The 27,322-nt window shown below is 50.5% G+C and overlaps 1 protein-coding gene across 1 annotated transcript; it reads right to left on the bottom strand.

Moving 5' to 3' along the window:
• Nucleotides 1-1,287: 1,287 nt before the first annotated feature.
• DENND6B (DENN domain containing 6B) lies at nucleotides 1,288-26,749 on the bottom strand (the record flags this gene model as incomplete). Its single annotated transcript, XM_082490533.1, has 20 exons — nucleotides 1,288-2,164; nucleotides 2,499-2,573; nucleotides 3,704-3,806; nucleotides 6,651-6,760; nucleotides 7,133-7,186; nucleotides 8,149-8,238; nucleotides 8,676-8,740; nucleotides 10,179-10,244; nucleotides 10,831-10,925; nucleotides 11,023-11,118; nucleotides 11,525-11,647; nucleotides 12,348-12,403; nucleotides 13,151-13,213; nucleotides 13,471-13,550; nucleotides 14,102-14,207; nucleotides 16,018-16,098; nucleotides 17,779-17,891; nucleotides 19,268-19,310; nucleotides 19,409-19,447; nucleotides 26,612-26,749. The coding sequence occupies 20 exons, from the start codon at nucleotides 26,747-26,749 to the stop codon at nucleotides 2,042-2,044; spliced, it is 1,719 nt and encodes a 572-aa protein (XP_082346659.1). The 3' UTR covers nucleotides 1,288-2,041.
• Between the last annotated feature and the right edge of the window lie 573 nt (nucleotides 26,750-27,322).

Raw genomic sequence — 27,322 nt, 5'->3', positions numbered from 1 at the left:
TGTCTGCCCAAGCGGCGCAGGCGGGCGGCTGCTCCCACGGCTTCAGGCTGCCGGACCCTCCACCCCACGCAGCGTCTGCATTGCGGCTGCCTCCGACGTGCCAGGGTAGGGGGGCAGAGGGATGCGCAGCAGCAGGCGGGGGCGAGTCGCCCTTTGCAGGGCTGGGCTTAGGGAACCCTACGGAGAAGTCTCCCAAAGGAGACAGGAGCCTCCACGCTGACCGAGAACCCCGGACAGACGTCTAATGGAGACTGATGGCCATGAGCGACCAAGCTCAACAGCACCTCTGCACAGATACCCCAGTCCTAAACAAATAAATCTACTAAGACCCAAAACCAGGACGCAGCTTGGCTTAATTTTTTTTTTTAAACTAATATTTTCTACTATACATTAGTGCCTCGGTCCACCACCGTCACTGCAGAGCTACTGCACGGACGCACACACGGACTCTATGTACAGACTATACACTGTACAGGCAGGGCTGCCGCGAAGGAGCGCGGTACAGAATTCCTGACGACAGCCACGGACGGCCGCGGCTCCTCACTGGGCCGCTTCCAGGCTGGAGGCGGTGGGAAACCGAGCAGCCTCCCGCTGTCCCTGCACCGTCCCCGCCCGGCTCCGCAGGGGAAAATGCAAGAAGGGTTCAGCCACCTCCGAGTCTCCGTGACACCTCCCCAGCGCGGAGGCAGCGCCGCGAGGGACAGGGACTGGTGGTGAAGCAGCACATCTTCCACCCCGCCGGCACCGGGGCCGCGACAGGTTTGTGCAGGGCTCGGCTGAGATGCTGAACTCTCCCACCACGGACAAAGGGACACTCCAGGGCCGCTTACAGAGCAGGAGAGCATCAGGCTGCCGGACCCACCCTCAAACCCCTTCTTTAGCAAACATTCAGGCCCTGAGCAGGCGGGCAGATGGCGAAATGCTACAGGAGCAGCAATCAGCCCCGGGGTTACAGTAAATCCATTTCCGAGGCAGCTGGCAGAAAGATTGTCTCAGGCAGAGGGCAGCTGCCTCCAAAACTGGTAGCGGAGCCTCAAGTCTGTCCTACATTCAGCCCAGAGGAGAGCTGGAGAGGTTTCTCCCCACTGACCTCAGCACCGGCCGAGCGAGCACCTCTCGCAGCGGCACCCATGCACCGGCCGCTCCGCGAGCTCCCGCCCGGCAAGGCTGACACAGGTCACGAAAATCAGATTCTCCAACAGGTTTCATCGGCCAGTGGGCTGACCACGAGATACCTCGTTGGCCAAGGCAGAGCCCCAGCTCTCTTGTACATTATTAGAGCACACAAACTTGATTCTTCAAGCAGAATAAATTATATTTGGAGGCCAGCTCCTCTCTGTGGAGCTCCGGTAGCTATTGTCAGCACCCCGCACGATGCCTGGAGAGCTCTGGTCCTCGCAGAGGCACCAGCCCCTTCTTCTTCTTCTGTCTCTGCCTCGGAGAAAAAACAACCGCGTTCCACATCCAGCAATCCATCCTCCCACTCCCGTCACAGCTGAAGCTCTTGCCGGCATGAGTCAGGCTGCTGAATGGGCAGTGAGAATTTTTCCACATCATCTGTATGTGGGGGACTAGCATCTCTCTCATTATCATCCTGAAAACAACTCCCCGCTGCGGGGCTGGTCCTGCTTCTTCCAGGCAGGATGACGGCACTGAAACGTCGGGAGCCCGAGCACTAGACAAGGATGGAGGTGTATATATGGGCAACACGTGTTTTGCACAGCCTATCGCATGCTGCTGGAAGCCTGGCTGTCACCTCGGACCTACTAACAGCCACACGGGGAACAGTTTCTCATTTCCAGTCCCCTAATCCAGCTCCCCAAAGCAGGACTAGACGGGGAATGGTGCACACAGTTCCCCATTTCTGCTACAGTTTGGACCCACGTGCTCAAAATCATACACAGTTGTGAGCGTGGTCCGGATCGGGTCACGCCGGCTGGACCAGGGAAGAACTTTCCTTTCCAAAGGCAACGGCAGCTGCCCGCAGCTCGGAGCGGGGTGGGAGGGCCCTTCCTTCTCCAACAGAGTCCCTTCCCCGTGCTCAGTGGTGGTGCAGCACAGTCTGGAGATCCTCCGGCAAGGAGCCAATGATGGTCTCAATATACAGACCCACGCGCTGCAGCGTTTCCTCCTTCACAGGGAGGTGCTGGCACCTGGCGCGTACCTACAGCGAGGGAGAGGAGAGAAACAGAGGAATTCTGTCACAGCTTCCATATCCTGCTTGGAGCAAACTTCAGGTTGTCTCATTAGTTTGGGGTACGAGACAACAGACAGGAACCTGTCACCTGAGCCTCAGGGAGATGGAAAGAGTCAGAACTTTGAATCCTTTTCTACACAAACACTCAAGTGTCATGACTGTCCCATTTGCCACTCCTCCAAATCAGGGACCGAGCACAAAGTTTTCCAAGCAACACGCGTGAGCCGTGTCCCTGGTCTCTCCCTGCCGCAGATACGCAGACAGAAAGAAATGAGTGCAGGAAGAAGGGAGGAAAACTTACCAGCTTCTCACGAAGTTTTAGCACCAGGTCTACAATCTCCACCTCAGACTTGTCCTTCATCCAGGCCACGATGTTCTAAAGAGAGAGAACAGCTTTCCTCAGGGACATTTCTCCTTTACAGAAGCTTTTCTCAAAGAGATAACCCTGAGCAAAGCCTGACATAAAAGCAAGGAGGAGGTTTCTCATCCTCTTTCACAACTCTGCTCGCAGCACTTCAGCCTAAATGAGCAAGACAGAGCTCTCGCCGCTTTCTGACCATGACCGCACTCAGCTCTTCACTGCAAGAGAAGACCAAGGAAAGCCGCAGTAACACGCAGGCAGCACAGGGCTCCCCTCCTCCGGTCAGCACCACGAATCTGCTCCTGTGCTCAGAGTTTAAATCTATTTGCCAGTCGGCCCTGTTAAAAAAGGAGACGGCTTTGGCATTCCCCACACCGTGCTCGAGGGCCTGCACTGCTGAACGGGGAAACACACGCTGCAGCTGAAGATGCGCCGGGGTAGGACGCCAGAGCTCCTGGGACTACCCCAGCGCCTGCTCAGTTTAAGGAATTGTACCCAGCGGTCACCACTAAAGATCCTGCCTATTTGCATTGGGCATTAAGGAAGCCAGCGACAGATGACGCTCCCAGCCTGGCACTCTGTCGGCTTGGGAAGGGCCTGACGGATGAAAAATAGTAGATAGAAGCAGGCAGAGCAGGACCTGCACTGGATAACAAAGTCGGGGAGCCGAGCTGCTCCTGTTCTTGTCCCCAACATGTGCTGCTCTTCCTGTGCACTGAGACACGAGGCAGAGCTGCAACTCCCAAGGGCACGAAGCACTGTCCCCCGTAGAATCACAGAATCACAGAACGGTTTGGGTGGGAAGGGACCTTAAAGACCATCGTGTCCACCCCCTGCCCTGGGCAAGGACTTCCTTCAACTGGACCATGTTGCTCAGAGCCCCGTCCAACCTGGCCCTGAACACCTCCAGGGATGGGGCAGCCACAGCTTCTCGGGGCAATTTGTTCCAGTGCCTCACCACCCTCAGAGTGAAAATTTTTTTCCTGATACCTATTCTAAATCTGCCCTCTTCCAGTTTCCTTCCCTCGGTGCAGAGTCGAGAGGCCACAAGCTGCGTCCAAGGCAGCAGCGCCCTCACCGCCCAGGTTTCGGGCCTGAGAAGGTACTGTCTGGCGTTGGCTTTACTACCTGCAGCTGGAACATACCGCTTCGCAGATCGCCTCCAAATGAAGGGCCTCCAGCTTCTGGGTCATTTCCTTGTGCCTCTGACGGTACCAGCCATCAAAGTTGGGAGACTTGAAGAAACGCCTGCAGAGAGAGAGGTGACGCTGAGAAGGGGACGGGAGGGCATGCACTGGCTCCGTCGCACACAGATTCCCCTTCCTACTGCAGCAGACACAGACCCGAGAGGGAAAGACTTTCTGATTCACAGTGTCATCAGGGATGGTAACAGATTAGGAGCTAATATGGTCTTTTCATATCTTGTCTACTCCAGAGGTTTCTCTTCTGTCGGGCATTAACGTGACAGAGCTGAGCAGCTTTAGCAGATTGTCACCAAGAGCGGGGCAACACCGCCAGCCTCGCGCCACCACCACACCTCAGCCAGCACGAGGATCGGCGCTCTTTGCCCTCTGTAGCCTTATTTTGGCCCGCTTTTCCGTTGGAGTTATGATAGCTGGGAGGGTTCAACATGGGAAGAAGTTCACAACTCACATTCCTCTGCAGTATCTTTCTTAACTCCTCTCCTTCCCTAATATTTACAGCTTTCAACCATTTGCTAGCATGGACCTAAGTCCCATATAATTGGTGATTTACGTCTCCTACATAAACAAGGTATCATCTAGGCTACGTCAAAGGATGTGCACTTTACACCTCTCCAGTGCAGTGCAGTATTAAGTCTCCGTTTTTACTGAGCTACACAGGAAAATGAACAGGGGGCAGCACAATACCTGGTTTTATCTCACAGCATTATACAATTTTAGATCAAATTCAAAATGGGACTGAAAAGCCACTGAAAGACAAGTGCTGTGACAGCAGGGAAAGGAAAAGATGAGAAAGTTTAAGATGCTGTATAGAGCTGAGCAATAGCCCCTTTAGCAGCACGTCCTCTGCAGCTCCTCCATTAACAGTAGGGATAGCTCAAATGCTGTATTTCAGCATTTTCCTCTCCTGCGAGTGGCCCACTTAGTATCTCCTCAAGCGACTTCCTCCGGCTCCCTCCAGAGAGCACTTCACCAGCACAACTCCGCTGATGTTTATGCACTTTCTTTTTGCAGCCTTTTTTGAGCCTCTTGCTCATGCACTCTCCCCAGCTCGGTGGAGTCCTACACCCAGACAAGATCTTGAGATGGCACTGTGATAGACAGACTTATTTTTTCATGGTTTGACTTAGGAACACAAGAAATAGTATATACACAAAATCTCACACAGTTAAGAACCCTGGAACATGTAAACTCCTGCACATAGAATCACAGAATGGTTTAGGTTGGAAAGGACCTTGAAGATCATCTCATTCCAACCCCCCTGCCATGGGCAGGGACACCTCCCACCAGCCCAGGTTGCCCAAGGCCACGTCCAGCCTGGCCTTGAACACCTCCAGGGATGGGGCCTCAACAACCCCTCTGGGCAACCTGTGCCAGTGCCGCACCACCCTCACAGGGAAAAACTTCTTCCTAATGTTCAATCTGAACCTGCCCTCTTCCAGTTTAAAGCCATTCCCCCTCGTCCTATCGCTACATGCCCCAGTAAAAAGTCCCTCCCCAGCTCTCCTGTAGGCCCCCTTTAGGCACTGGAAGGCCGCAATAAGGTCTCCCCGGAGCCTTCTCTTCTCCAGGCTGAACAGTCCCAACTCTCTCAGCCTCTCCTCATAGGAGAGGGGCTCCAGCCCTCGGATCATCCTCGTGGCTCTCCTCTGGACACACTCCAGCAGGTCCATGTCCTTCTTCTGTTGGGAACTCCAGAGCTGGAGGCAGTACTCCAGGTGGGGTCTCACAAGAGTGGAGTAGAGGGGCAGAATCCCCCCCCTCGCCCTGCTGGCCACACTTCTGCTGATGCAGCCCAGGATACGGTTGGCCTTCTGGGCTGCGATCGCACACTGCCGGCTCATGTTGAGCTTCTCATCAATCAGCACCCCCAGGTCCTTCTCCTCGGGGCTGCTCTCCAGCCATTCCCCGCCCAGCCTGGAGTTGTGCTTGGGATTGCCCCGACCCACATGTAGGACCTTGCACTTGGCCTGGTTGAAACATGCATCAGTTGTCTGCAAACCTCAACCAATCCATGGAAATAGCTTCTTGTTTGTTACTATTTTTCAAAATATTCGACATCCAAAATTAAATCTGTCTACCACACCCACACCATAAGGAGTGGAACTGCTGGTTTGCTGTTAAATATATTAAAGCACAAAATGGTATAAACTTTATCACAGTAACAGAACATACTAACCCATGATTACTGTCTCTGCTCACTTTCTGGAATTTTTCCCCTTTTCCATATCCATACTCCCATTTTCCTTCCCATTGGGTATCCAATTTCTGGATTTTTCCTACTCTTATTGTGATGCGTCTTCTCCATCCCATTTATAACAAGTTATCCTTTACAAAACCAATGGACAAACTCTCCTGCACGCTCTCTTAAATTCTTCCCCGAAGAAACCACATCCCTTATGTTCTAACAGCATTGCCATCACGCAGTAAACACGAAATGGCCATCGTCCGGAATGCCGCGCACACACACAACCGCTCCTGGGTGAAGACCTGCAAGTCTTTATAGCCCCTCTGCCCAGGACCGGACAATTCAAAAAAAAAGATTCCCTGGAGGACAATTAATGCCATAGCTGATGTCAGAGACGAGTCTCCTTCTCCCCCAGCAGTGAGGCCTCAGATTAAGTTCCTGAAGATGGCGAGTTGACAGCTTCTAAACCCGACTGTATCTCCTCATTTAAGAGATTATGTAAAACACAGGATTGGTTCTGCCCCGTATTTGCTCTTCCTGACCGCTACCAGTCAATCTGTTCTTCATAGTCATGAGTTTTTCAGGTTACCGGTCTTTGTCCTGAAACTCCCTTTTTGCTCCCAATTCTAATTCAGGATTTGATGTTCGTGGTAACCGGCACCAGCCGTTAGGGGATAAGGCAAGGAATTACCAAACTCCTACCTGTAGAGGCCTAACCAGTCACCCTTCAGTACACAGGTAAGTTGGGGACCAGCATGCTCGAGGGTCTTCATGAAATCTTCCTGACGGAAAGGACGAATCTGCGGAGGATTCTGCACGACAGAAAGACCATATTACACGGCACCCAAAAGAAATGGGGGGGGGGGGGGCAAAATGAGGTCCACATTTACTACAGAAGAGGCTGCACAAGGCAGACTCAATGAGAAGAAAGACGCACGAACACCTTAACCAGCCTCGCTAGTAAAATTCAAATCAGATTCACAATAGCTGAGCTTACTGCAAAACAGGAAGCATCTGTCCCAGTGTTTGTTTCAGCTTTTTTTCTTTTTAAAGGAGTAATAACCCTCTTCCTTCAACGAGGGAAGTTCACACAGAGTATCAGAGTACATGATCAGCATATGGCATAACTATTCCCAGTCCCCGCAGTCAAAGGAAAGCAGAAGCAATTGGAAAATTGAACATACCTTCCATGGAGTAATGGCCCTCTGCAGCGGCATCAGACTTGCAATATAATGCTCCTACGAAGAAACACCCCCCAAAAAATAAAGAAAAGAAAAAAGGTGTTCCAACAATCGAGGAGCCTCTTGCGCGGTCAACGAGTGTGACGGTCTTCTCCGGTGCATCACAGGCACAATCGACACTCTCCTACTCTGTTTTTTTTCTTCAAAGTTGCATTTTACGTGAGCCTAAGTGTTCCAGCTTGTTTCCCATCAGGGGCTACGTCACAAAACTATGCTGCAAGAATCCTAAGCATGCCATGTGAGAAAAGGTCAGGTGGGAAGAAGTTGGCAGGAGGGACTAGGATCTGAGAAGACACTGTCCTCCTGTGTGCCATCTCCTAAGACGATGTAGAAAAGAAAGTGGAGGAGCCAAACTCGGCCAACCGTGCGGTCACCAAAAAAATCACCAGCAACCTTCTAGCGGGACTAGAGAGGGAAGGCCTTGAAAGCAAGCGTTGGCTAAAATCTGCCTTGGGGTGGTGAGCACCATGTGGACAGGCCTCTCAGGTTCTACCAAAATAAGCTCTACAGAAAAGCTTCCCAAAAACAGAGGAGAGGGTTTCATAGTGGTGATGGGTTTGACTCCAGCATTAGAGGGGAAGAGGAACGGTTTGGGCTCCCGTCCCTTCCCTATATATCTGCTTTGGCTATTTGTTGGGAAGAGTAAAGAGTCGGCATTAGAATCAAATAACACGGAACACCTATTCACTGCAGGAACCAAACAGCGTTCTGTCTTTACACACGGTGTGCTGAATATCCAACCTGCAGACTTTTATGCTAATTACTGAAATTTGCATTCAAGAGATATTTAGTTCCTTTCCATGGAGTAAAACATCTCTACGGAGTGCCACATCCTGAATCATTACAGATGCTCGGGTGCGGGTGAATGAAAGAGGGCAAGCACAAACGTGTCACTCAAGCATCTCCTGTTCACCTCCCCTCACCTCTACACCACGCTGACAAGTCTCTGCTCAACTCACCAGGGGAATAATGAAACTCTGGGTGAGCTCCAGGAGGTGACGCCTCAAAAGGGCACTTTGGACTTCAGACGGGCGTTTCCGCTGAATCCCCTGCAAGCACAAGCAGCGCCTTCACAAAGGTGCTATTCTCTGTTATGCAGATAGACGCAGAATTTGCAAACGCCACAGCTATAAGAAACCAGTCCAGAGTAGTCTGGAAAACCGCATCGCCCAAAATACGTATCCCACTCTCTAGCTGAACATATCACTCACATTTCACTACACAGAATCTGGGTTTTTTCAGACTTTTTTTTTTTTATAAGGATTGTTCTCACTTAGGTTATCGTTAGTGCCAGCGTTTAATCCATGATATTAAGTGAAAAATTTTAAAACTGGCATGATAAACATGTCCAAGTATACTTGACTAAATCATTACACGCTGTAGAAAGTCTGTTCCTTTTGCAGACTTTTGTCTGTTTAAACCAAGCTGTTAGCACGCTTGTCCCATAATGACATACAGGATGTAGGACAGAGTGGAAACCGCTTACCTTCAGTAGTCTTTTGATCAGGGTTTTGTCTTTGTGCAGAAATGTTTTATAAGAAGTATAGATTCCTAGATTGAAAAAAACAACAACAACAACAAAAAAACCAAACCAAAACACAACCAGAAAAACACAGAAGCTAAAACCAAAACTTTGCCCATGTATCCGGAGGAGGCTTTAGATTATATGTTATTATATAGTGCAGGGAGAACAGAACTGAAATTCCTAGCACAAACCCTGGCAGCTCTGCGTGTGTATCATTACAAAAGTTACGAAAAAGAAACTACAAAAATTATGAAATTGCTAATGCAGCCAGTACTCACAGCAGGGTTAAAGCGCCCCACCAGGGCTCTACCCGGCCGGGGAGCAGCTCGGTGGGAAGGGCCCCGGGGTCCTGGTGACAACGCGCTCGATAGGCGCGAGCGGGGTGCTGCTGCGGCGGCGAAAGCCAACGGGGCCGCTGGGCTGCGTCACCGAGGGCATCGCCAGCGGAGAGAAAGAATCGTTATCCCGCTCTGCTCGGCGCTGGTCTGGCCACACCTGGAATACTGTGCTCAGTTTTGGTCCCCACTACACACAAAAGCTGTGGCCAGGCTGGAGAGGGTCCAGAGAAGGGCCACCGAGATGCTGCAAGGCCGGGGCCGCCTGCCATGAGGGGAGGCTGAGAGAACGGCGGTTGTTCAGCTTGTTCAGCCTCAGGAAAAGAAGGCTCAGGGGAGACCTTATCACCAGGTCCCAGTATTTAAAGGGCGGCTACAAAGAAGATGGAGACTCCCTTTTTACAAGGAGGCGCGTGGAAAAGACGCGGGGTGATGGGTACCGGTTACTCCTGGGGAGATTCTGATGGGACACAAGAGGAAAATGTTTCACGTTGAGAACAACCAACTGTTGGAATAATGTCCCCGGGGAAGTGGTGGATTCCCCATTGTTGGACACTTTTAAGGTCCCGCTGGGCAGGGGGCTGCGCCGTCTTGTCCACACCGTGCCTTGCCGAGAAATGTTGGACCGGATGATCCCTGAGGTCCCTTCCAACCTGGGATTCGGGGATTCTATGACACTGAACTAACTCAAGGACCTTCTTACGCTAAGCTTATGGTGAGATAACGTACTGGAGTCATCTTATGGCTAGGCCTGAGCTGAACGGTTAGCTAAGTGACGGACAGCTGTATCTAGGTAAGCAAGTTCCTTTGACTTCCATTGCATCTAAAAAGCAGATATAATATATGAAATAAAATCAAGAAAATCAGAAGTTCTCCCAACAATAAAATGATTTGTTCAATTGGCTTTTTCAACCTCAGAACAAAGATGTACAGTTTTTCTGTATTAAAGGGGGATGCCACTACAGAGAACTGTGTCGCACATCAAGTCTGAGAAGACGACAACACCAACACGTCTGTTTGTTGAGATATGAAGAATAACATATGCAATGTTCACGTGGCTGCAAAGCCTGCAAAATCACGCTTGCGGAAGGGTAAATAAAATTAAATGATGCCTGACAAAAGGACTTACCTGGTTTTGTGTCTAGAGTTTTTAGTTTAGCTAGCTTCTTCACCTTAACTTGCTTGGGCAGGTCTCCTGTGGAAAGACATCAAATGACTCGTTCAGGCTCCGAATCTGCCCTCACAGCCCCAGCACGCACGTGAGAGACTCTGCACTCCACAACATCCAGTTCTACACTTGTACATCTTAAATCGCGTCCTCCCGTAACTCCACCCTCACATAAGCCTTCTCGTCTGCTAACTTTCCCGCTAAAATTTGGGAACGGGAACATGTTAAGGAGGCATTGCAAAAACCCCCACTCCTCAACCTAAGGGTTTTCTTGGCTTCAAGGACCAGAGTCTCTCTCTCCACCTCTCTGTTCTCTCTCTCTCCACCTCTCTGTTCTCTGTGCAATTTTCTTTTTCCTGCCCAGGAAGGAGTTCTTTTCTTAATGCTTCAGAAAAAAACCCACAGCAAGTTATCCTCTCAACAATTCATCTTCACCATTGTTCGCACTCATCCTGCACATGGACTGAGTCAGAGCCTAGATTTCTCTTTGGTTTCTCAGGAATTCTCACAGGAATGAAGATGCGTAAGGCGATGGCTAGCACCGCAACTGTCAGCTCACCACTGGCCTCTAACAAGGTCTACCAGCACACCAGTTCTTTGGTTCCACCCTTACCCGACATCCTGAGCTCCCCAACTCGAAGAATGTGTGGCCAGTGCTGGAGAGTTTTGATAAAGAAAGGGTTTGTGACTCCCACAACAATGTTTGGCCTAGAAAGAGGGGAAAAAACACAGGACAGGGCCAAGCTCAGGGCTTCCTTCACAGAGACAGTGGCAAGTGGGTAGCAAGGATCTGCCGGCTACTTACGGAGCTTGTGTCCGGGTGGTGTACTCTTTGAATTCACTGTCGTGGATAGTAAAATAGGGGCGATAGTCACAACAGTACCTCAGAGGAGCAAGGCAGCTGCAACAATAGACAGAACAGTTGCCGTATAAACTTCACAGAGGAGGGACGTGCATTTACATCAGGTTTATGTCCCAGAGCAGTGTTTTGTCCTGCCAGAGCTAACACTTTGGAGGAGTTCCAGGCTTTTTTTTTTTTGCTAAAGCAAGTTCAAAGCCGGGGAGACAAATTTCCTCAAGGCTATGAACCATCAGGGCTCCCGACATGGGAGAGTCGCTTTTACGCTTCTCTACCATTGGTGGAACATGAGCACGACCCTCTTGCTGCGCTATTTGTCTCACATGTTCTCTCTCATAGGCAAACTAAATCTAAAACAACTGAATCAGCAGAAGAGTGGACCTGAAAGAGAAAAACTGCCAGAATTTATTATTATATTTACTTGTATCTCAGAATTTGAAGGCATTACCTGGTAAGTGCCAGAACCATTTCTGAAGAAACCGTAGGGGATGGTGCCATTACAACAATTGGCTCTCCCAGTAACATCAGCTCCCATAACATCTGGATGTGGATTAGCACTGGCTGGAAACACCTGTCGGTGAAAGGAAGAAGGAGGTTAGAAACACAGATCAGAAAAGACCAGACACAGTTATTGCATGTAAGTCCACCCAGACATGCGTCTATCTGGGAATTTGAAATCTAGGATTGATTTTTGGCATCCCGTAACAGAACGCCACGTGTCTTTACACATGCTGCCCCTCAACCATTTTATACATGTTTAAAGGAAATGCTTTAAGCAATGTAAAGCAACCTGCTGATCGTATTGCTCTCAGGATGTGTTTTCAGCTATGCAAAGCTTTCTTCTGCCAAGAAGGGTTGGACCAGATGATCCTTGAGGTCCCTTCCAACCTGGGATTCTGTGCCTCTGTGATTCGAAGTAAAATGCATGTGGATTACAGCAGATGAGTGTCTATTAGAACAGCACCCGTAATGCTAAAGAGCTTGGTGCAGACACACAACGCGCATGCTTCAGAGCTGAGGCTGATCAGCAGCTGAGGTCAAGAAAAGAAACCCTCCTCTAACCGGGATCCAGGCGGTTGTGGTAAGGGCAGCGCAGGGTTAAACACTGCACAAGCTCTGCAAGCCCCGTATACTAAATGACACTCTGCAAAGCAACAATTTTTGGTTCCTCGTTTTGCGTCTTCATTATCCCTATGATTTATAGGATAGTCTGAGCAGGGAGAGGGGAAAGCAGGTGGAGAGGAGAGGGTGGCAAGGATGGTGGCTCTCACCTGAAAAGATCCAGTTCGTGAATACTGGGGAGAACCAGTGGGGCTGGTAAGAGATTCTAAATGAGGAAGGAAAAACAAACAAACAAACCAACCCCAAACTGTTAGTAACTGGAAGCATCCTGACTGAAATGCCACCTAAACTGACCACATCAATCACAAAGTAGCTCCCTCTACAATAAGCACAAAAAGAAGAGAACAAGGTTAACACTTAGAGGTATGAGCCAGGAATAGATCTGGATTGAGCATTCAAGGTCCAAATGAATTTCCTTTCCTACAAGATAACCAAGAATCCCTTCTTTTCAAGATCTGAAACACTTCTCATGTCTGTCCTCTACTATCTACAGTTTCCTCTGGCGGAAGACAGAGCTTAAGATACAGATAGAGACAATAAGGGTTAGTAATGTGGGTACCAAAAGTTGTGAGGGATGACAACGTTATTTGAAGGGGAGAAAAAGAGGAAAGATTAAATGAACAAGAATCAAAATCAAAGCTGAATCAAAGCAGTAAAGATGCTCAGACAGCAAATGCTGCAAAACAACACAAAAGACTAAGGCATGAATTCCCAGGAAAGGCAAGGTGAACAAAAACTGTGAGAACAATGCACATTCATAACCTGAAGCACACAAATTCTGTGCAGAATCCTGTGCAGAAACCACATGGGTAGCCTAAACCACATTAATCCCAGGACAAAGTGGTTTCAAATAGGATAAGGCTGAAAGAGTTCCAGTCGTCCTCCACCCTCCTCCCTTAGCAGTCCAGACTCTGCTCATCGCTGGCTTGTGTCATGCCACGCTTCATCTCACCTCTTGGTTGAACTGCTTCACTGGACTTGATCCTGGTTTATCCACCCTCGATGGGATTCTCACCTAGATTACAAATAGGAACAGACGGATCATCCAGGGAGATGGAATCAGCATGCACGCACACTTTGCTTTCTTTCCTAACAACCACTCACGTGAGAAAGCTTCCTCAATTATCAATTCTAAGTGTACAGATGTTAGGAATAAAGGGAAAGAATCTAGAGTAAAGAGTAATTTTAACATCCTGAGGCAAAGGGAGTTCACGTTCCACTTCCCAGTTTGCCTCAGTCTGCTGCTGAGCACAGGTCATCAGCAACATGTACCTGGATGACAACTCCCATCACTGGAAGGTTCAGAGTCTGTCCTGGCACAGGGGGCGGCCACTGATCAATCTCATTGCACACTGCAGGGACAGAGGTTAAGAAAAAAGTTTAATATGAAGGACAATACAGCTAATTCAGCTGGTCCTGTGAGTTCTGCCAGCTTAATTATCGCTCATTCCTAGTTCACACGTCCCCCCAGCTAGTTGCAAACAAACACTATATCAAATAATTGTGCAAGTTTAGGTCAGACACCAGACTTCTGTCTGCATCACCGTTTCCAGCGCAGGACCAGCAGCACTATGCTGTTGATAAATCATGATTAAGTCGAACAGTGCAATAAAGACCTAGACAGAGATGTAGCATTAGCAGTTTTTTCCTCTCTCTGGGAATACGTTGTATGCAAAACTGACAGCATCATCTATTAAGGTTGTCAGACATTTCCCATTAATGCATCCTTTACAGCTGTTTATAATTTTGACAAGCCAACCGCTTGGATGGAAGTTTTTCCCTGTTGGAATTTGTTCCAGAAAGAACTAATTTGGAACATTTCAGCTGTCTTTCAGGAACCTCCTGACAAAACCTCCGAAGGATTTCAATATGCAACCCCCCTCTCCTAGATGTGACTGCTCACCTGCCTCCAGGCACGGCTCCAGCTTGTCAAAGTACTCCGGAGCAATCAGCTGCAGCAACGACTGGAACAAGTTCACATATGGAAGGCGCGACACCAGCACCAAAGACTGAAAAAAGGAACATTCAGGAATCAGAGACCTCCTGACGCGATCATTTCTAGCACTGCCTATACTTACACTGCTTACTAGAGGGCTACACTTAAAAACCAACATCAAGAACATGAAAGAGCTCAAAAGCGGCACTTTTACTGGTGGAATTCTCGCTAGCTACTTAGTTGTTGAACTCTCAGGATTTGGGAGACCCTGGCTATCCACACAGGCAAAGAGTTTTTTGTTTAAGGAATAAGCACAGCTGGCAGCTTCTACCAGGGAGCCACCGCGACTAAAAGGGATGAGATCGTGACCCAGCAGAAGATCAACTGGAGGAAAAATAAAAATAAACCTTATCAGATGGAGAAGCGCAAAGGAGCAGACCACTGAAACTGAAATTAGGTAGATAGACAAAATAAAGGAATTCTGGGTTGCACAGGATCACCTCCAGGAGCGTTATGAGTGTCTTCGGAGAAGAAGACATTCTCTTCCTCTAATCATTAATGAACACATTAATTAGGATCTAGTGTAAATTCCTGCAATAGTCGTTTAAACACCTCCTTTCCAACCCAAAACTTTGCCATTTGAAATAAAAAAAAACATCCATGCGTAACAATATACTGCACTGAGGAATTCAGTGTGCCCAGTGCTTTTGTAAGTCTACCAAAGAGCCAGCACGTTAGCCTGGTCCAAACATCTGTCCAGCAGGTCCCCATGTTGTCCAGTTTCTGTAATCCTCCAGCTTTTTGAGTAATCAACCCATTGCTTTAGTGGAGATGAAGAAACTCATTTTCCCTGGAGGTATTTAAAAGACGGGCAGACGTGGTGCTGAGGGACATGGGTTAGTGGTGGTTTTGGTGGTGCTAGGTTGATGTTTGGACTTGATGATCTTAAAGGTCCCTTCCAACCCAGACAATTCTATGATTCTATGATTTCTGTATTAACATGTCTTTTTGGCAGAAACTCCATTTCACTGCCTGGAAGTGGAGGAGAGAAAGCTGAGCAGGTCAAGTAGCTGCTGGGACAGAATGGCGTCCCCATCTTCCAGCAAGTTACCAGACTGACCTACTACGAAGCGTTGCTCTTTGAAGAGCAGATGTTGAAAGTTCATTTGTTTGAGAGGATGGCATTTTTTCTTTTGATGTGAAAAAACACTACTGAAAGAGTACCCATGGAGAAAAATGGATCTTAGGATCAACGTAAAATATTTTGCTTCTCTAGAAGAAGTCTGAAATTCCACCCTCTTTCAGGCAGTGACCACAACTATCTGTCTGAATAATACAAAGCACTTTGCATATTTATGCTGAAATAAACATGCAGTTTATGTTATTCTTCCCAGTGTCTGTGTCAAAGGAATTCACGATAAGAGACAAGGTTGGTGAGGTACCAGCAGTGTCACTGCTGCTAGTTAGAAGCAATCAGCCCAGCAGGAAATCCACTCCCAGAGGGCTACTAGGAAGAAGAAAGATTAAAGCAATAATAAGAGTAGAGTTAAGGTATAACTAGCACAGACTGCAATAACGAAGTATATCCTCTCGCTGTCTGTGACGCTAGAGTACATACTGAAGCAAATGTTCGAGTACTTCAGGATCTCATGATTCAGACAGCAGGTCACCGCTCATGTGATTAACACACCATGGCAACCGCATCCAGGTTTGTTTGGAATTACACTTTCCACATATTCCTGTTCTCCGTGACCTTTGCCGTTTCCTGCAGAAACACTGTGGGTGTCACGTAGGAAGCGGTGCTATTTTACAGCTACGCATAGGTGCCTTTTTACAGCTACGTACCAGTGGAGAGTAGCGAGCGATCCGGTTTCAGCACTCACCTTCTGAAAATAACCTCTCTTCACGGAGCTGTCCTTGACTTGCCTGAAGTATACATAACCAAAGTAATGGGCTGACTCCCGCTGCAAGAGAGACCAACAATGCTGCCATTGAGAAACCCATCACTGCTATCACCAAACTCCCTCCAGGCACCGACAAAACAACCTCCCTCCCTCCTGCTATGATACAATCACAGCACTCCTATTTACTCCTATTTACCGAAGTTATCCACGCTCAGCTGTCGGGGAGAGTTCACCAAATGGGAAGCCAGAGAAGAGATACAAACAACTAAACTCACAAAAAATTATGGCCTCCCGGTAGCACCTGTCACTCACCCCTTTCTGCAGCACCTTCAGGGCCACCATCTAAAGGGTTAATTGAGGTTTCCCCTAACGCAAAACCAGCTGAGCCAAACCCTGAGCTCACCCTGGCACCCCGCGCTGCCACTGAGGTGCTCTGACTGTCGGTTTTCTTTGCCAGCCAGAGGATAAAGTATTGTTGAGGAAGGAATACATCATCTGAGAGGAGGAAATGCCCTCCGCCATACCTACCGCGTTCCTCTTCGGTCAGGCACTGAAGGCAGTACCAGTCAAACTTTGCTCCGGGCGAAGCACGAAGCTGAATGATGATGCTTCGCAGTGTCCATGAAAACTACCAGATTTAACACAAACGCCCAGTGACCGTTTCAAACAGCTATGCCTTCTGCGTTCCCACAGACACCAAGGAGGAAGGACAGTTAACAGTGCCGAACGCAAAGACCATCCTAATATCATTTTCTGAAGCCCCACAGGCCCCATGGTTTAAGGCACCTTTCTCTTCCCAAATAGTATTTTCCACAACTGAATGCAGTACTTTGGCAGTTTTACTTCCCTTACTTCTTTAAAGCTAGGCGACTGTGTGAGGCAGCATCCTTCTACCGACTGCTGCAAAGCAGTAAAAATGTATGCAAGCTGAAATATCTCTAGACCAGAATTTAGGAAAAGAAATCCTCCTACTCCCCCTCCGACCAGCAATCCATTTCTAGATTGCATATCACAAAAGCATATCACAAAACGATTGCAGAAGTGTTAAAAAGGCACATGCAGAGGAAGCGTCATCTCAGAGGAGAAAGCAGAAGAGGACAAGTTGATCTGTGGCCATCTGCTCAATTAAAAGAAGCAACAGTGCTCAGCACATCCCTTCTCTGCGTGAAACGGACAGTTCACTGATGGAAAAACCACAGCAAACAGACACTCCCGATATCGGGGCTTGGGGCTGGTTAAACCAGCGCCCCTATAGCAAGCCGAAGCGTGGGTTTGCGGCATGCCAATTATTCCGGCTGGTTTTATATACAGAGATCCTGCAGCAAATGAAAGCACTGTCATCCCTCAACAAAAGACGTAAACACCTAATTCACCACAGACAAGGATATTCTTGTCTTGCCCCATGGAAACGTGCAGGGGTAGCCGTGCGCTCTGCTGGATGTCACCTGTGTGCCACCGTTTATCTTTTCGCTGTAGCTAGACACGACCCCTGCTCTAATTTGGGGTCCGTCCGATTCAGTTCCATCTCTCAGAGTCGCTGGGATTCTCACCGCAGCCCTCCACGAGTATTAACATGGAAGTCCCTGTGCTGAAAGCTTTCTCCTCCTCTGACTATTCCCACGGCCAGAGAAAATGAGTATTTTACGTACAGAAAACAAACCAAAAGTTTATTTGGCTTTTATCCCAATAACACTACTGATTGCTCAGCAGGTGTAAGTAGTGCGCTGAAATGCGACTGACCTGCAGCGTTAGAGGTGCTTCTCTATTGTACTCGCCGTCATCCTCGTAATGGGTGGTCCTCTGTCCCCCAGACTGACGAAGGCGGAAGCTAAATTGAGTATCCCCCAGGCCTCCTGAGACAGAGAAGATCACAAGCGCTCAGGAAGAAGTCTCAGTAAAGAGAAAGCTGGAAACTGGTTAAATCTGAAATGCTGACATAAACAGGAATGCTGATTCACAAGGGACTCCAAAACTGAAAATGAAATGGAGAGTAACAGCGGAAAGCAAGCCCAAAACCCCAGTGCAAGACAGGAGGAACTCAGAGCTGAACACAAGAACTGGTGCCCTTGGGTAAACCTCGCCAGGCCATCGCTGGGAACTAACAGACGTTGGCCAGTACCGTCAATCCTGAGCAGCTGCGGCCACCGCTTCTTATCCACCCTACTGAAAAACCTACAAACAGCCCTACTCCGAGACCACACAAACGCTGGTTTGAAGGACAACCCCCTGCACAACAGCTCAAGTGAATCGCCTACAGAAGCCCCACAGCCGAGCACCTCCCAGGTCACACTGTACTGCTCGCCCCCTGCCAAGAACACTTTGTACGGCAGAAAAAAAAAGAAGCATGAAGCCCCCGGGAGTTTTCATCAGTTGGATGGGCAGAAGGAGTAGGGCTGAGCGCGTACGTGGAGGTCAGTTATGAGGAAAGAGTTAAAACCGCTAAGCTCACTGAACAAAAGCCGAGGCCAAAGAGACTAAGGCGCTGCCGGGGGGGGGGGGGAGAGGACACACTCCCTTCCCACTGCCTGCAGGTGCGACGCTCCGAGAAGAGTAAAGACTGTTGTGGATGTTATGAAGATATTACTATTAGTAAATAATACACTTCAATAAAAGGGACACTTAGCCTGAGCGTTCGCTCAGCTCTGAGAGACTAGTGAAAGTACATCCTGAAAAACATCTAAAACTGAACCGGGCAAAGCTGTAGAAAACTAACAGGCAGGAACCAGTGTTACAGAAACAGGTCCTGGGATGAATTCGCGTGCTTATTTCTTACTGCCACCCTTCTGATTTCTAAATACGAGCTTTGGGAATACGTCTGCTGTGAAAGCAGCCTCTCCCCATCTATTTCTCTTCACTGAGCACTTCACTCACGAACACAGAAATGCTGACAGTCGACAGCTGCACACCTCGGGGAACCTATCCTTCCCGACTATTTCTTATATCCCATCGGCACGGATGAAGCATGAGTGTGCAAGCCCATAAAGAAATTGTCCTGTCACCCACCAGATCACAGATTCTATATCCAGGGAGCAGTCAAAATGACAAGAAGCCTCTTTGTTCAGACCTAAGGGCTGGGCGCTCCCTGATGTCACAGTTCTGGAAGATACAGCCCATCAGTCTCTGCTGCATCAGAGGCGATGACTCACTCTTTCCATCGTGAACCCATTTCTTTCATAACGGCAACGAACCATCCCGCAGGCTGCAGGCAAGGCCGACAGATGCCACCTACCTGAGTAGGAGTCTGGGAAGGACAAGTAGCAGATACTAGTTTTCTGCAACAAACAAAAACACACAGTAAGAAAACCTCCATCACCGCCGGTCAGTACCTTTAAAACCAGGGGGAAAAAAAAGAAAAAAAAAAAGTTATTACCTCTTTCTCTGTTAGTCTGAAGTCATAAGGATACACCAACTGCAAAAGAGACAAGAGCCAATAAGCGAATCCCTCCGTTCCCCCACGACTTCTACACAGATCTATAAACATCGCTTCATACAATAAGAGCCTTATTGTTCCCAGAGGGACGTATCCTACAAGAAGGTACATTTACCCATTCCAAATCTGACTGTCAATAGCCCACTGCACCGAACCTGTTGCAGGCTCTGTATTCACTCCAGCAGATTTGGAGACAGACCAAAGGGCATATACGTTACTTAGATTTGCACTTGAGTGGATGGCTCGGTGAACAAACAGCCCCACCACACCACCCCATTGCCAACTTCTCTGTACGGGTTCCTGATGTGCCAACATCTATCTTCTCTAAAGCAGGCGGGAGAGGACTATTCCAATGCTGCTTGAAATTATGTTAACATATGCTAACTCTCCAAGCTCCAAGCCTGGAAAGCGTTAATACTCAATTTTGCCCCTAAATACAAGTTTACAAATTGCCCAGAATGATGTCCTACGTAGAAAAGTTTTGGACGTGGTGCGTTTCTAATTGTTGTTTGGAGGAGGGTCACTTTTTGATTTTTTTTCTTGCTAAAAATTCACTAAACCCACCAAATATTCGGAAGGAGTGAGGACGCTGGCATCGTGAGCTGCTGAGAGGTACAAACGGGCTTCACAGCAATGAAATGAGAAGACAGACAGTACGGACAGACTAAGAACAGCTTTGAGAATGAAGCCATGTGCACACGCGACGAGGCATGGAAAGAGCCGTCGCGGGCGGACGGCACAGCGAGCGTTAACAGCCGTGGCTGGGGAAGCCCCTTTGCAGCAGCACCCTGCAAAGACGCAGGCAGGGCAAGATCATCGTCCTCAAGGGCAGAGGAAAGGATGGAGCCATCATCAGGAGCGAGACAACGACAGTCCGGACAAAGGTTCTAGCTGTATGAAGAGATTGGAGAACAACACATCCCGTGTACATTAAACACGAAGTCTGGTGTTGGACACAGACCTGGGTATATATCCCACCCTCCGGGGTAAAAACGTTTATTTGACAGTGCTGAGCGACTGGTCTGCTAGAGATGCTGTTCGCAGTGACCAAAAAGCAGAAAATGGGCAGCAGGAGAAGTCTGAGAGGATTTGGAGCTCTGGTGCAGCCTCCCTGATTTGATCTGTTGTTAGAAAGACAAGCCGAGGTTTATTTTGTACAGAAAGAGGTGGGTCTGGCACAGGCTCGAAGACTCGTGCTTTGTCAGCATACCAGTGACAGCTGAGCTGTGCTACGCCCAATTTATCATCGAGCATTTCAGATAAGAGAGATCGTCAAGAATTTTAAAGCATCTAGTTAAAGGCTCCAGCTTTGCAACTGAACTCCATAAACGCTGATAACGCCATTTCTGCACGAACTGTAACCCCATAAAAGAGAACTCAACACAAGACTTCTCGGGCCAGGGCCGAACTGCGAGCGAGATCCACCGGCGAGATCCACCGCGGGAACCACCACACCGAGCACTGAGAAATGACACAGCTACAGCAATGACGAGTTTCGCATGTCACCGGGCAGAGGACAGAAACCCAACCACTTACAGATCTGCAGAATTACCCCACACAGCCCGTACAGCGCTTACTGACCGGGCAATGCAGAAACTGCAGCCGGCCTTAAATAAGCGGATGAGAAAGAAATTAGGAATGGCCGGAGAAATGGAGATCCGCTCCTCGGGCTTCTGCAGCTCCGGGGCAGCGACTCTGCTGCAGGTCAGCTTGGGAGTCACCCGGTGCTCGACTCGGGAGTTTTCTTGAGGGCTCGACTCTTCTTGCAAGTCTATAAATAGGAAGGTGGCATCACGCCAGCGCGCTGGGAGCTCACCGAGCTCGCTGGCTTCGCGCTAACGATTCCCCACGGATTCCTTGGCAAGGTCATCTAATCAGCTTTGGAGAGTGAGCCAAATTAACAATTAAAAATTACGCTGATTAGCCTTCGGTTAAAGCTTCTCCGAAGGATGAAAGCTACAAAAATACAGGAGGAAAATTACGGCGTGTGAGCGCCAGCGATGAGGCAGCACATGAAGGCACCACCAGGGAGCGAAGGCTTTTCAGAGAGCAGAGACGAAGGGATGCATTACAACTGCGCCACAGAAGACACACTTCTCCTCTTGCTATATCTTTGCATCAGGCGACTGAATAAATTCTTGTGGTTATGACTAATTTAATGATGATACAAACATTTATTTTGTTCATTCCCATGTAATAATGGACAGAGCAGGAACAGAGACCTGGACATCTGACGCTGATTCATCCAGAAGCTCAGGAATCCCACAGCATCGTGCTTTCCGCACTGCTCGCTGATGGTCTAAACTTAAGTTCAAGAGTTGAGACAGACTTCTCATTCTCCTGCTGCCTTTTCTGGGGGGCCTTTCTGCAGCCTCCTGGCTGTTCTGTGGGTCAAGGATTAAGACATGCTAAGCGTAGGTTTCACTTGGAGATGTATGCTCAGCATTTTGGAGAAAAAAGAAAAGAAAAAAAAAAAAATCAGGCCCAAATGCTCCTGTCTGAGCACGGAAGCATTGATGGACCCAAAAATTCAGATATCATGTTTTTGAAAAATAGGCCTTCTCTTCTGCATCTTTCCGTCCCCTTCAGTTTAACACCCCGACGTGTACTTCTGTGTTTGGGGTGGGGAGAAAATCACTAAATATTTACAAGATTAAAAGCCCAATCTGAAACAGTAAGAATCCCAGTCGCTAGAACTTTTCAAAAGCAAAAAGACAGTATACAAAAAGGAACTTTTTACTTGTAAAAGTCCCTGGGTACCTCAGAAGCAGCCCAAAAGGGCTTGAATTATGTCATAAGTTGTGACGTGGCTCTCTCCCCCATCAATACTGCCTTAACAAATGTGGAGGTGACACATGTTGTTGAAAACAGATCCTTGCACGAAAGCTTTGCTGTTGATATCGCAAGGGTGCCAAGTACTCCGCTGCTGCCATAGCAACACGGAGAACATCCCAGAAAATGACTTCTGGTGACTCTGAAGTAACCCAGCTTCACAAAGTGCCTGTGTTTGGAAAAGCTCGGGGAGGGAGGAGCCAGCGCCGCCGTGAGAAGGGATATTTCAGAACCACGGGGACGGATTTTCAGCGTTTCTATGGCAGCGGCAGCAGAGCTGTCAGGGCCTTTGCGGAGCGGGACGGCAAACGGCTGGTGGGGAGGGCTGCTCCTGCAGGACACGCTGCTAGCCGGAGAGGATCGTCTCAGAAACCTGCCTTCTCTCTCCCGGGTATTTTTGCCATCTGTGGTTGACTATTTGAAGAAATGTAAATTGGTGGATGAGTCAGAAACAGTAATTATACCCAATTTCTGCATTAACCTATGTTTTCCTTTGTAACACCTTTTCTGCTGTGTATTTAAATCGCAGCAGAGTTGGGACTTGCTGAATTTCAGGCTGACGGTCTGTCTATGCTGCGAGACGACTGCGCAGAACACAAGTCACGCAATATTCAGAAACCTGAGCAGACCCTAAACGGGCTCCTGGCTGCGACGTTGCATCCACAGAGCCTGCCCCATTCCAGGGGTAACTTTGCCGTTCCACTCTGTCATCGGAGGACAGACGAGGCACACTAAGCAGGCTTCAACGACGTGGCTTCCATGTAGATTTGGGCAGCAAGGGAAGAAAAGAGATGCTTTATCTGGAAAGAATCCTACAGTCAGGAAAAAGTAATCTCCAGGAAAGGATGACAAGGTCTCAGCGCAGAAACGCTGACTGACGCAGGTCTGCCCCCAAAGCAGAACTGCAGCGGACTTCCTAAGGCTGCACGAGGGATGGCTGCATCTTCACACGCTGATTTACAGAGGTGATACAAAAGTATGGTGCAACCTCCAGAACGGGAGGTTTCCCCTCCTTCTGACTCACTGTGAGCATGGGAGGTAGCGCAAGCTACTCCCAAGAATTTGTAGCCTGTCACTCTGTGTAATCCTTGGGTGCGGGAACAGCCTCTGTGCATAAATCACTCTTTGGAGGGATATACGTACATCCACAAAACCACAGAGAGCTCTGTCAAGATCTAATCTCAGTCAGCTACACTGATCTGGTAATGCCTATGGCAAACTTCCCGTGCAAACTCAGCCAGGACTGAAGTCCCACAGGGCTGGGTGCCACAGATGCATTTTTTTAACCCAGAAACTTGCAGTCGAGAGCCCAAATCATAAAACTCCCTCTTCTCGGCTGGAGACATCAGCCTGCTTGGAGACAAATCGCAGGATCTGGACCCGATCTAAAACAACCAAGGCAACAGATGGAAATAGGGAATAAGCAGGAAGATAATGACACCATTTGCCTACTGGCAATAGTGACATTTACACTTTTTCAGAAATTCGAAATAATTCTACTTGGAATTACCCTGTAAGACAGTAACAGCTTGAGCTATTTTATTTTCCCAACCCCACCAAGAATGGAACATGGGATCTTTATCACACAGCTTCTCCTCTGCTTGGCTCCCTTTCTGGGCATCTTACCCAGCGCAGACCCCTGTTCCCTGCCCAAACCCTTCCCTCAGAGACAGAAATCCACAAGGGACAACCAAAGGAAAAGTGACGGTGGGGTTGTGCCATCGCTCAGCCCAGATGCTGAGACGTTCCCAGTCTTCTTGGTCATTTATGCCACATGAGAAACATTTTTCCCATCAACACTTTTGTAGGCAAAGGAGGACAAGGGAGGAAAGGAAGAAGAAAAATACCTTTCCAGGGATTAACAAACCATATTACTGCATATCCCAATCACAACGTCCCTTCCTTATAATGCCAGACAGGTAATAAAACCGGTAAGAAAGCACCTTTGTAGCTACATATTAAAACACACCTATGAAGCATTAAATTGTAAATGCTAATTATTATCCCAGTATTCACATCCTTTCCAGGGTATATCAGGTCTGGTTTTGCAGGAAAGAGTATAGAGCATGTGAAACTTGGGTCTACAGCAGATTTTTTTTATTTATTTTCAGGCTTCACGGAAAGAAACATAGTCAAGTATTTAAGAAAACAGACCAGCAATAGGCTAACTTGATCTCTTTCCATTCCCCTCAGAAGCTTCAGCATGACTTTAAAATTGGAAAGGCTCAATCCTCTGAAAAAGCGTGAACCTCCTTACACAAAGGCAGAGTGAGGAGTATTTCCCACAATTACACAATATCAGGGAATTGGAGATAATGCCTCAGGTTCAGCATAATCCAGACATATCTGATCCCCTTACGTTGCATTTTCTTAGAACACCAACCAGCTCTGGCCTTCAGTCACGTTACAGCCTCAGGTATCGAACTCCCTTCAAATCCTCTTTCAGAAGCAAACAGTGCAATCTTCCAGAGAACAGAAAAACTGCTCCAGCCCTTCCACTCCCAGTTCATCCTCTCTGGCCCCCAATGACCCCCACAGGCACGTCAGATCTCCCGGGAAGCCTCTGACACTGCTGACAGAGCCGCCTCAGCCCCCTGCCTCGCTGCACCCCATTATCTCCCCATCGCTCCCCCATTTGCCACCAGGTTCCTGACTCCTTCCCCGTCGCTGTCCTGTGACACCCACCTCAGCCCCTCCTTAGTGCCTGCTGACCCCATACATCAGATCTGTGTTTCCAGGAGAGATTCACCTCGGGCGAGATTCACCCTGACCCCCAGTTCCCTCTGCTGGGAGGACAGGCTGGGAGAGGTGGGGGTTCAGCCTGGGGAAGAGAAGACTCCGGGGAGACCTCCGAGCCCCTTCCAGTGCCTAAAGGGGCTCTGGGAGAGCTGGGGAGGGACTCTGGGTCAGGGAGGGGAGCCGTGGGACGAGGGGGAACGGTTTGACACTGACAGAGGGGACACTGAGATGAGATCTGAGGAAAAAGTTCTTCTCTGTGCAGGCGGTGAGCCCCTGGCGCAGGGTGCCCCGAGAAGCTGTGGCTGCCCCATCCCTGGGGGTGTTCAAGGCCGGGTTGGACGGGGCTGGGAGCGACCTGGGCTGGGGGGGGTGTCCCTGCCCAGGGCAGGGGGTGGCACTGGATGGTCTTCAAGGTCCCTTCCAACCCAAACCACGCTGTGATTCTATACACACACACGGGCATCCCATGCTGCCCTGGCTCCTCTGGGCCCTGCACACCCAGGCGCTGTCCTGCCCAGTCCCCCGAGCCTCCCTGCCCACTCCTGCCTTGCACACACACCTTCCCCCACCCCACACACAGCCTTATGGCAGGAGACAGCCCAGCTGCCCCCCACTGCACCCCCCCGCCTGTCCCCAGCATCAATTCTGCCCTGTCTTTCCTCACACAGGACCCTTCTCCAGGAACGGGCCCTTTGCCTGCTCTCTCTCCCGCCTCTCCATCCCACGCTGCTCCCGGTTTCCATTCACCCCGGCTCTGCCCTGGCCCCAGCACCCCTCACACCCCCCTCTCTGCTCTGCCCCCACCCTCCCCTGCCTGTTTGCTGCTCCACACAGTGCCCCTTCCCCCCATCACCCTGCCTGTCCCCACTGTCCCCATCACTCTGCCCGTCCCCCCTTCCTTTATCCTGACCCCCTTCCCCCCATCACCCCCCTGTACCCCCTTCCTCCATCCTGCCCCACTTCCCCCCTGCACCCTGCCTGTCCCCCTTTCCCCACCCTGACCCCCTCTCCCCCCTCTCCCCATCCTGTCTCTCCTTCCCCTCCTTGTCCCCATCACCCTGCCCGTCCCCTCTTCCCCACACATCCACCCCATCCCCCCTTGTCCCCATCACCCTGCCTGTCCCCCCTTCCCCCCCATCACCCAGCCTGTCCCCCCTTGTCCCCATCACCCTGCCTGTCCCCCCATCACCCTGCTTGTCCCGCCATCACCCAGCCTGTCCCCCTTGTCCCCATCACCCTGCCTGTCCCCCCTCCCCCCCATCACCCTTCCTGTCCCCCCACCACCCTGCCTGTCCCCCCTTCCCCCCACCACCATGCCTGTCCCCCCTTGTCCCCATCACCCTGCCTGTCCCCCCATCACCCAGCCTGTCACCCCTTCCCCCCATCACCCTGCCTGTCCCCCCTTCCCCCCATCACCCTGCCTGTCCCCCCTTCCCCCCATCACCCTGCCTGTCCCCCCGTCACCCAGCCTGTCCCCCCTTGTCCACAGCCCCCGGCCCTGCCCGGGCCCAGACATCCCCCCCCCCCGCCCCCGCTCCCGCTCCCGCTCCCGCTCCCCGGCCCTGCCCGCACCTCCATGGCCTGGCCCAGCTCCAGGTCGAAGGTGACCACGCAGACACAGTCGAGCCAGGCGGAGAAGCGGGCCCAGGGCAGCGGGGAGGCGGCGGCGGGCCGGCGGGGCCGGGGCTCGGCCCGGCACACCGCGTCCATGGCAGCGCCCGCTCCGCCCGGCCCGGCCCGGCCCCACCGCCCCCCCCCCGGCCCCGCCCCGCCCCGCCGCGCCGCGCCCCCCGGCGGCCCGGAGGTCCCGCGCCCGCCGCCCCCACCATCGAGACGGCTCCGGCCGCGCAGAGCGGCCCCGCGCCGGCTGTCATGGCGGGCGCGGCCCGGGCCTGGGGGGGCGAGGCACGGCGGGCGGCCTGCGCTTCGCAGGGCCCGGGGGCTGCCGCTAAACCCACCTCACCCTGCCCCGCTCCCGCGCCCCGCCGGGGGCTGCCGCTCCCCAGAGCTTCACCCCTCCGCCCCCAGCTCACCCCCCAGCCGTAGCTCGGCCGGCCTGGGCCTCCCCGGCCCGCACCGCCGGGGGGCAGCTGCCCAGGCCCGGTGCCCGCGGCCGGGCCCGGCCCGGGGAGCCGTGAGGGCTGGGCACGGTGCCGGTGGCAAGGGAGGGCGGGCTGGGGGGGGCTGACCCCGGCATGGCCGAGGGGCCGGAGGGGCGTCCAGCAGAGCCCAGCTTGGCACAGGGGGGACGTTAGCCAAAGTAAACGGCAAAGGGTACATTGG

The sequence above is a fragment of the Vanellus vanellus genome, assembly GCF_965231255.1.
Source record: "Vanellus vanellus genome assembly, chromosome: 1".
Lineage (NCBI taxonomy): Eukaryota > Metazoa > Chordata > Aves > Charadriiformes > Charadriidae > Vanellus > Vanellus vanellus.
This window is presented reverse-complemented; position numbering and strand designations above follow the sequence as displayed.